The 10,604-nt window shown below is 43.7% G+C and overlaps 1 protein-coding gene across 1 annotated transcript; it reads left to right on the top strand.

Annotated features, from left to right (window-relative positions):
* Nucleotides 1–107: 107 nt before the first annotated feature.
* On the top strand, nt 108–6,404 carry LOC109901653 (uncharacterized). Its single transcript, XM_031802710.1, has 2 exons — nt 108–613; nt 1,065–6,404. Exons 1-2 carry the CDS (start codon nt 220–222, stop codon nt 4,952–4,954), a joined length of 4,284 nt encoding a protein of 1,427 aa, XP_031658570.1. The 5' UTR covers nt 108–219; the 3' UTR covers nt 4,955–6,404.
* The last annotated feature ends 4,200 nt before the right edge of the window (nt 6,405–10,604 follow it).

Here is a 10,604-nt window from a genome sequence, read left to right as displayed (position 1 = left end):
CGTAAAATGCATTGCTTTCGTTTCAATACTCATGACAATCTGAAGTGGATAAACATTACATCACCTGCAGAATGCAGGGCAAGCGAAGACCTTTCACTTCACACCATCACACTCTAGCGGCCAGTAACATAATATACAATTCGATTCGCGTTCTGCTTTCACGTTGAGGAAGAGGGGGCATAGAGAACCATCGTTGGAGGAGTGCTGCATGGGTAAAACATGGCTGCTGTGAATTCATCAGAGAGACGCCAGGGCGACCCCAACGATGAGCTGGGGGACCCGGGGGGTGTAGCACAGAAATGCGAATCATTTGAGTATAAATCGACAGACCCCGATAACACTTTTGCTGTTGAAGAAGACAGAATTCCCGAGGGCTCCAATGAAAATAGAGAATCTAGTATTGTTACCGATGGGCTTGCTAGCCAGACTGAAAGTAGCATTGCGCTTCGAGCTAATGATAGATCAGAGATAGGTAATGAGTTGGTAGATTTAACATATTCTGAAGAAAATACCCACAACACCGATGTTTCCTACAACAAGCAGCGGCATTTCGATTGGTCTGAGACGGAGGACGAGGAAGACCGCACGGATGCAAAAGAGAATGGAAACGATGGTAAGTTTATGTTTGCTAGCTAGCGTTGACTATGTTTCTTTCTTCGAATAGCCTGCCTTATCAATATGAGCTATCTAAGCTCACCATCTATCTATTTAGGAAAACAGTCGTGTGCAAAAACAGACTGAAATGTACGGGGTATCCCTGGAAATATGCAGGATGCTGCATTGACTGTAAATGTGCTCATGGTCACTTTAATTGCCAAGATGCACTTAATGAGCTAGCTTTGTTATTGGCCAACCGTTTATCCAATAGAATATTGATCATGCAGGTGACTCAAAATAGTACACTAATCGTACCCTTTGATGTCATAAATGCCTTTTCATAATATTTGTGTGGAGATTGATTTGTGTAGTAGGCCTGTTTTCATATTTAGTCTCAAAACGTTTGTATTCATGCTTACTCATGAACGCTTCACAATGACAATGTTGGATTTCTTTTGAATTTATAGTTCATAATGGTGACATGGGGAGGACTCCTGAGGTGCAGCAGGATAAGATTACTGAAGATATCTCATATGCAGAGGATGTGGAAAAAGAAAAATCACATTCTGACGAGGAGATGGATATATCAAAAGACACAGGTGAAGAACAAGATTGTAATGGAGGAAAGGGGGCAGAGGAGGAAGAAGAAGAAGAAGAAGAAGAAGAGGAGGGAGGAGAAGAGGAGCGAACAGTGAAAAGGAGGAAATGTAGTCTGGAGTGCAAAGACTGTGGGAAGAGGTTCACCCGTCGGGAGACATTCAACCTCCATCGTCACTTCCACGCTCACCAGGATGAACTGGCCTCACTCACCTGTAAGGAGTGTGGCCTTAACTTCCATCACCGCAGCAGCCTCATCAAGCACCGCAGTGAGCACCAACAGAAGGTTGAACAGCCTGTGGAACGGAAGAGGAGAAGGAGCCCACAGGGAGTCCACAAGGAGGAGAGGCCAGGCTTCCAGTGTGACCACTGTGAAGAGACTTTCCCATCACTGAGCAAACTGAGGCTCCACACCTGCGACTGTGCCCCTGATAAGGCGTACCGCTGCCCCCTGTGCCGCAAAGAGTTCCGCATGAAGATCTCCATCACCAGCCACATGCAGACCCACTCCCTGAGCTCCCACCCCTTCCGCTGCCAGGAGTGCCACAAGAGCTTCTCTGACATATTTTCCCTGCGTGACCACCAGGGCTCCCATGCCTCCCTCAAGCCCTACGCGTGCCCCGAGTGTGGCATGGTGTTCAGGCACCGCTCTGTCATGGAGGACCACCGTCGTAAGCACACAGAGGACACACAAGGCCCCCACCGGTGCAACATCTGTGGGAAGCACTTCAAGTATTCCAGCCTCCTGCAACAGCACCAATACCTTCACACAGGTCAGAAACCCTTCCGCTGCCCAGACTGTGGCAAAACGTTTGCCTTAGCCCAGAACATGAAGGCGCACTGCCGCCAGCATAGACGGCACCCTCACGCCTGCTCTCTTTGCCCCCTCACTTTCCCCGACCAGGGCAGTCTGCAGGCTCACGTGTCATGCCACGAGACAGTCGGGGGACTAGACAAGGAGAACACAAACCACGGGTTGGAGCCAAAACGTATATTCAACTGTCCCCTCTGTCCTCAGAACTTTCCTTCACCAGCTGACCTGAGGGCTCACATGCTGATCCATGAAGCAGAGCATGAGAGGATGGAGAACGGGGCGTGTAAAGACTGGAAAACAAACCGTTACACCTGTCCACACTGTCCTGCCACCTACTCTGACCAGTCTAATATGATGGCCCACCTGACAACTCACACGTCTGCCCGGGTCAGGGTAGAGAGGCAGGGTAATGGACTTGAAGTAGGGAGATCTGCTCCACTTAACACTGCCAACGTCCCAGGGAGGTGGCATAGGGAGGAGATGAGTAGTAAGCCTTTAAAGTGTCCAGACTGTGGCAAGTCGTTCCGTCACCGCTCTGTGTTAACGTTGCACATGCGTATTCATTCCAAGGACAAGCCTTACCAGTGCAGGGTGTGCAACAAGTCCTTCAGATTCAACAGCTATCTGCAGCAGCACATGATCATTCACACCGGGGAGAAACCATACAAGTGCCCAGACTGCAGCAAGGACTTTGCTTTCCTGCAGAACATGAGAACCCATCAGAGGCTGCACACACAGAAACCGTTCCGCTGCACAAAGTGCCGTAAGGGATACAGCGACGAGAATCAGCTTCAGCGCCATTTGCTGTCACACAACGGCGAAAAGCCCCACAAGTGCCACCTCTGTGAAAAGAGCTTTGGGCTGGCCTACCTGCTGCGGGACCATCTGAACACCCACACAGGCGAGAGGCCCCATCGCTGTCAGGAGTGCCACAAGACATTCCCCTGGCTCGGCAGCCTGCTGGTGCATCAGAAAATCCACGCTCGAAAGCGCCAGGGGTCGAGTCAGCCTTATTCTTTTCCAATGGCCATGAGGATAAGAGGCAGGGGTAGCAGGGGCCGGAGCGGAGGCAGGCTGGCATCAGGCTGGCCCAGGTGGGGTGGAATGGGGCAATCGGGTATGGACACGCCCCAACAAACACCTCCATATCAAGTCCCAATGTCAAGGAGTCCTGAGTGGCAGAGGAGGCCGGCCCAGCCACAGCCACCCATGTTTTCATCCCAGATGGATATGCAGCAGCCAGGGGAGACGTCTGCGAGAAGGCCTCCACCAGTCCACCAACAGTGGCGGGTGGAAGGTGGAGAACTGAGGCCTGTCCCACTGCCTAACCAGTCTCAACCGTCTCAGGATCCTGAAAGACAACCAGTGCATGTTCAACAGCAGCCATCTCCACAAACACAACCACAGCAGGTACCACAGTCTCCACTGGTACAACAACAAGTACAATTACAGCTACAGCTACAGCCACATCTACATCCGCAGCTGCGCCAACAGCAGGTTCAGCATCATCTACAGTCTCCGCTGATCCAACAGCAATTACAGTGGCAGCAACCAGGTGTACAGCTCCAGCCCCAGCTAGTACCACAACAGCAGTGGCAGCCTGACAGACAGTTGCTCCAGCAAAAGCTGCCCTGGTTACCAGATGCTCAGCCCCGGCCCGCCCCACCACAGCAACCCCAGCAGTGGCACTCAGATGGCCTGCCTCGGCCACCTCCACAGCAGAGGAGTTCAGGCAGGGTAGAGGCACCTACAACATCACAGCCTGGCCTTAGTGCATCTCAGAGCCTAGAAACCCCTCCTACAGGAGAAAGTGGAGGGACCATGCCCTTGGGTAACAAAACACCCCCAGTGGCCAGGCCACAGAACCCCAGCCCATTAGCTGTGAGTGAGCAGGAGCAACACAGGCAACAGCCGAAGCCCATGAGCTGGGGTAACACACCCACTACACCACCAGTCCCCACACTGAGCTCTGTTCAGCTTGACTTCCCTGGGTCCCCCATTTACATGGATGGGGCTGCTCTGTGGGGTGGGCTGAGGACCTCTCCAGCAGTGCCACCATCCCAGAGCACATCAAACAAACTGGGCCAAGAGCTTAACCTGCCAAGATGGTCGAGCGTCTCAGTGCCAATGCACAAAGCTGTTAATGAATCATCCACACCTCCTAGAAAAGAGGACACTAGAGTTTGGGACTTTAATGCACCTCTGGTAATGTCCCCAACTGTTAGTTCATCAGAGAAATCTGGGAGTGGGCGTGAGCAGCAGAAACAGTGGTCTCCAGCTCTACTCGGTACATCCTCCTCAGCTCAGATGAGCCACAGCTCTGTCATGTCAATTTCAAGCCCTCCAACTCATGGGATTGTAGGTAGTCCCTGGGATTTCAAAGGATCCCCCTCAAACAAATCAGGCCTTAGCCAGGAGTTAGAGCAGCAGCAGCAAAAACATCTATCCTCCAGCTGGACCAATGTACCCACATCCACCCAGAACGTTCCCATCTCCATTCAATATGACCCACAACGTTTCACTCATGGGGTGGGACCCACTGTGTGGGGTTTCCAAACCACTCCAGCTGGCCCGCAGCAGCAGCCAATGGTAACAGGCACTCAAATCATCATAAATCAGACCTCTCCTTTCTTCTCTCCTCTCCCTCCGCTCCCTCCTCTTAGTTTGCCTGGCTCACACCCTCTTCACTCTGTAGCAGTCGGCTCTCTACCAAGGCCTCCACACCCAAACATTTTCTTCACGCCACAGGCGGTCATGAGTGAGAGGCCACACATGACACAGACCCTGTCGCTACCTCAGCTCGCCCCACGGCCTGTTCCTCACAAACTGGGCCGTTTGCCTTATGCCCCAGACCGCCTTCTCCAGTGCATGATCTGTGGCTGCTCTCTACCCCGGGAGTTAGACTTGCAAATGCACTACATGCAGCATGCACAGGGAGAGATTTGACACTGGCAAAGAGTGCATCTACCACTCTGTTTTTCCAAATGTTTTTAATGTACATTTATTGTATAACTATAGCAATTTAGCTGTGTTTTGTGTCCATTTTGGACATTGTCCATGTTGTTGATCTCTCACTCTATAAGAAAGGGTCAGATAATCTCAAAAAGTGTAGTTTGTTAACTTGATCAAGCACGGTTGTCAGTTTTCTGTGTTCACATCTTTGCCTTGAACTGCAAAGAACTTAGAAATATGACTGTGTAATGGATTTCTTGGCCAGTACCATCATATTTACTGTGTTGTAAACATACCAAGGATTTACACTCCGTGGCCAGTTTATTAGGTACACCACCCTGTTCACAAAAATATTTCGCTCCTGTAGACAGTGAGCCACGTGGCCTTGGCTTGCTATATAAAGCGAGGCACCGAAGCATTCAGTTACTATTCGATTGAATGTTGGAATGGGCGAAACAAGACCTAAGCAACGTTGAGCGTATTATGATCGTTGGTGCCAGGTGCGCCGGTTACAGTATCTCAGACCTCCTGGGTTTTTCACACACGACAGTGTCTTGGGTTTACTGAGAATGTTTTTGTTTTTCGCCCCAGTCAGTGGTACTAGATGGGTGAACCTTAAACTGGCCACTGAGTGTATGTCAACTTATGGATTTTTGTTAGTTTTTCTTTCTGTGTACACTGCTGTCTTTGTTACACCATTTTCAAGTTTATTCCTCAAACAAGTGGATTTCACCTGTGTTGCACTGTATATTTGTGCCTTTATTGTTTCAAAACACTGCATGTTCTTTCTGCTCTCTCTTAATGTTGTAGTGGGTGTTATTCAAATTGTCAGGTCTCTGAATAATGAGTCATTTGTTTGAGTAATTTCTTATTCTGTCTTCATTTGGGTGAATGTTTATCTTGTTTTGGTGCTAGAGTTATGAAATTAGGGTTATTGGGAGGAGCACACATTTTATGCAAATGGTGTGGCATGGGTTAGTATACAAATTAATTTATTGCATTAAAGTTAATAACTAATAACTAACTTTACCTGTTGGGTTTGTGATATTGTATCAACAACATGACAATGTTGCCAGAAGATACGCTTGTTTACACTGAGCTGCACGGGGGTCGGAAAGCAATCATGGTTACATTAATTTACTGTGGAGCAGACACGAGATACGGGTCGGAAAACGTACCTCAATCCAAGGATGGGATATGCCACTGAATGCCAAATGTTACCTTTATCCAGATTTTACATATCTTGCGCCGGCTCCACGGTGTCTCAATGTAACCATGTTTTCGTTCAGACACCAGTACAGCTCAGTGTAAATCAACGTAATGGTAGGGTCGTTATCTTCTGGCAAAACATAATGTAACATATTTGACGTTTTACTACATCTGTGCATTAGCAGTAGTTTTAAATATGTAAATACCTGGTAATAAAAAATCATTGGGAAAGAATGCCCTATTGTCGTCTGTATTCAATAAAACACAATGACATAATAGTCCTGCGGTAATGAAAACAGTCTACCAAATCAATGTTTCTATATCCGTTACATTGCATGTTGAGAACTAATGGTTGGGTCTAATAGTGCTTGGAATTCAAGACGAATGGGAACTTGGAAAAAATGAGGTCAAATCATGACGTCAGTCAGGTCGTAAAGTCGGAGCTCTAGAAAGAGGCAAGAAGCAACAGCAAAACGATTCAAGACCAAGGGGTATCATCATCCTCTTCACTGCCAGATTCTACAGGGATGCTGTCTGGAAAGCTGCTAGGAAGAGCGCCTTCCTTCAGAGCCATGGTCTGCGTTTCGCCGAGCATATTCCTCCCTAAAATCTCACCAGAAGGAACAGATTGATGGTTTCAGCCATGATATTCTCATTTTCCTTATATTGTTTACCTAACAAGCATCAGGTGACTATTTTTCAGAACACTCAGGTACCTCAATAATGTATTAGCTTGTTCTTGTATGACCAGACCAGAAGACCTATTTTGTTTAGTAACTTCCGAAGAAGACTGAAAGTTGTATTTATTTTGTATGTATACAGTAACTAAGATACTGTTTTAAAGGGCATACAGGTCTGCTCTGACTTTACACAGTTATTGTTCTATTTAGTTATTAATACTAATTTCCAAGTGAAAAAGGTCTTAGGAACATGAATATGTAAAACATGTTTTACTAAATTTTTTATGATCAGTTTTCATATGCACCTAAAATAGTAGGTACCCTTTTATTTAAATTATTATTTTGTATTTTATTTCTCAGAATAGTTCCTGATTACACTAAAGAGGGTTTTTATTCTCTCTTACTACAAGAACCCTTGGTTTGGTCTTGAACATAATTTTCAGTTGAGTGTAATTTCAATGCCGGATAACGTCTAGCTCAAAGGTTATGGAATAATCTATTTTCACTTTAAATTTACGTAAATGGTGCAGATCTCAGTTCCTTATCGTTTACGTTCACTGCTCCTACGTCTTTGACTCATCCTACTACAGTTTATACTTTTATATAATCTTTGTTGCTTTGTCTTTGTCTATCGTTTCTCTTAATGCTAGGGGGTTACGAAACAATGTGAAGCACAAGGCCTTATTTTTATTTGCTAAACAATTTCGAACAGATTTTTGCTATTTTCAAGACTCTCACTCAATTTCTGCTGATGCCAACTTTGGGAGGTCACAGTGGGGCAACGATATTTGGCTTTCCCATGGATCTGAACGCTCCACTGGGGTCACTACAATGAAAAATACCTTTGGTGGTAATATTCTACACTCGGAATGTGACCCCTTTGGTCACTTTATTTGTCTTGTGATCAGTTACAATGACATTACACTCGTAAACTTCTATGGGTACAACACCAAACATGAGAATGATGAGTTACAATGACATTACGCTCATTACCGTAAACCTCTACGGGTACAACACCAAACATGAGAATGTTAAGTTGCAATGACATTACACTCGTTACTGTAAACTTCTACGGGTACAACACCAAACATGAGAATGTTAAGTTGCAATGACATTAAGCTCATTACTGTAAACTTCTACGGGTACAACACCAAACATGAGAATGATAAGTTACAATGACATTACGCTCATTACTGTAAACCTCTACGGGTACAACACCAAACATGAGAATGTTAAGTTGCAATGACATTACGCTCGTTACTGTAAGCTTCTACGGGTACAACACCAAACATGAGAATGTTAAGTTGCAATGACATTACGCTCGTTACTGTAAGCTTCTACGGGTACAACACCAAACATGAGAATGTTAAGTTGCAATGACATTACGCTCATTACTGTAAACTTCTACGGGTACAACACCAAACATGCTTGAATCTATAGAGAAACATTTACTTCATGGTTATCTAAATTTCTGAATTCGTTATTATTGATAGGAGGGGACTTTAACATTACTATAGATAATTCAACTGATAGATGGCCCCCAGGTAGGCCAACCAATCAGAATTTGGGTTTAATACTTTTTATGGAAAAGTTTGATCTTACTGATATATGGAGAGAGAGGTTTCCGGCCGACAGATCGTTCACTTGGAGTAACAAAACAGGCTCCAGACAATCCAGAATATATTTATGGCTTATATCCAAATGTATTGATAGTGTGTTACTACAAATATTTGTACTACTCGCCTCACAGACCATAGGGCCATTTACATTAATTTCAAAATATTTACCCCTGATACTAACCCTGGTAGAGCATCCTACTGGAAGCTAAATAGCTCATTATTAAATAATGATATAGTTACATTTAAGGTTAAAGATCTGCTCTCACACTTTTGGGAAAGGGCTTGTGAAGAAAAATCTTATTGCAAGAACTGGGAGCTCTTTAAATTTGAGGTGTCCAAATACCTTACAAAATATGGTAGTAATCTTGCTAAGACCAGAAGAGCTGAGGAGGAAATGGTGATCATTAAGATAACTTCACTTTCTCAGAGGTCCCCAGTCAGTCTCTGGGGAGGAGAAGATGTAACTGATTGAGTTACAAAATAAACTGGATAATATGTATAGATTAAAAGCAAAAGGAGCCTTTATTAGATCTAGGAAAAAATTGATTGAGGAGGGAGAACAGAATTCATCATATTTCTTTAGACTTGAGAAATTTCATTCTAAAAATAACACTATCCATAAGTTAAACATTGATGGTGTTATTACAGATGACCAAAAAGTAATCTCTAAATACTGTAGCAATTTGTACAGAAAATGGTATAGCTCTACGTACTGTCGGGAATCCACAGATATGTTTTTTAACTCACTGAATAATGTTCACTCTATCAGTGAAATAGAATCTAAACAGTGTGATGAACCCATCAAAGTTGAAGAGATTATAGAGTCTATCAAACATCTAAGAACAATAAATCACCAGGTGTTGATGGAATTACATCAGAATTTTACAAATAATTTTCTGAACAAGTAGCTCCCTTCCTATTTGAAGTCTTTTTAGAGAGTATTAAAAACAATGTTCTCCCTCCTAAAATGAGTCAGGGGTTAATAACACTGATACCTAAACCTAAAAAAGAAGTGCTGCTCATCGATAACTGGCGTCCAACTTGTCTTCTTAATAATGACTATAAGATATTTGCCTTACTACTTGCAAAAATAATTAAAGACGTCCTGGATGCAATCATTGATGAAACACAGTCTGGCTATATGAGGAACAGACGTATTTCTAACAATGTCAGACTAGTATTAGACGTACTTGACTACTCAGACCTAATAACCGAGGATAGCTTCATATTATTTTTAGATTTTCCTTAAGCATTTGACACAGTAGAGCATCAGTTTCTCTTCCACTCCCTTCAGAGACTTGGCTTTGGGGATTTTTTCTGTAAGGCTATTAAGACTCTCTATGCAAATGGTAACAGCTCTATCAAATTGAAATATGGCACCTCACCTAGATTTGAGTTAAAGAGAGACTTCTATCTGGAATTAGGCAAGGTTGTCCTATCTCTCCGTACCTGTTTTTATTAATCACCTAACTTCTTGCAAATTATTTAAATAATAGTCCTGTACAAGGTATTTCCATAGCTGGTAAAGAAATTATTATAAGCCCGCTGGCTGACGATACCTCACTTTTTCTGAAAGACGCTAACAAAATTCCCATATTGATCAATGTGATACAATCCTTTTCCAAAGCGTCTGGTCTATATCTTAACATTAATAAATGTGAACTCATAGCTGGTAAAGATTGTGTGGCACCTTCATATTATGGTATTCCAGTAAAAGAAGAACTTACATATTTAGGAATAACCATTACAAAGGATCAAAAGTCTAGAGGCTTACTAAATGGACTTTACTACCTTAAATAATACTTTTAAGATCAATTGGATTAAACAATTCCTAAGAAGACCCACTTCTATCTGGAATGTTATTCCTTATCATCTCTTCTCTACTTTTGGTGGCCTTAACTTAATTTTGTTTTGCAATTATAATATTGACAAAGTTCCAGTGAAACTTTCTGATTTTCATCTGCAGGTTTTCTTGTCATTGTCCTTAATTTATAAACACAATTTTTCTCCACACAGATATTATATATGGAATAATCGGGATATATTGTATAAAAATACATCTTTGTTTTTAGAATATTGGTTCCAAAATAATATCCTATTGGTGAGCCAACTGGTAAATGCAGAGGGTCTTTTACT

This window comes from Oncorhynchus kisutch, linkage group LG2 (genome assembly GCF_002021735.2).
Source record: "Oncorhynchus kisutch isolate 150728-3 linkage group LG2, Okis_V2, whole genome shotgun sequence".
Lineage (NCBI taxonomy): Eukaryota > Metazoa > Chordata > Actinopteri > Salmoniformes > Salmonidae > Oncorhynchus > Oncorhynchus kisutch.
The sequence above is the reverse complement of the archived record's forward strand: the minus strand, read 5'-3'. Positions and strand labels throughout refer to the sequence as shown.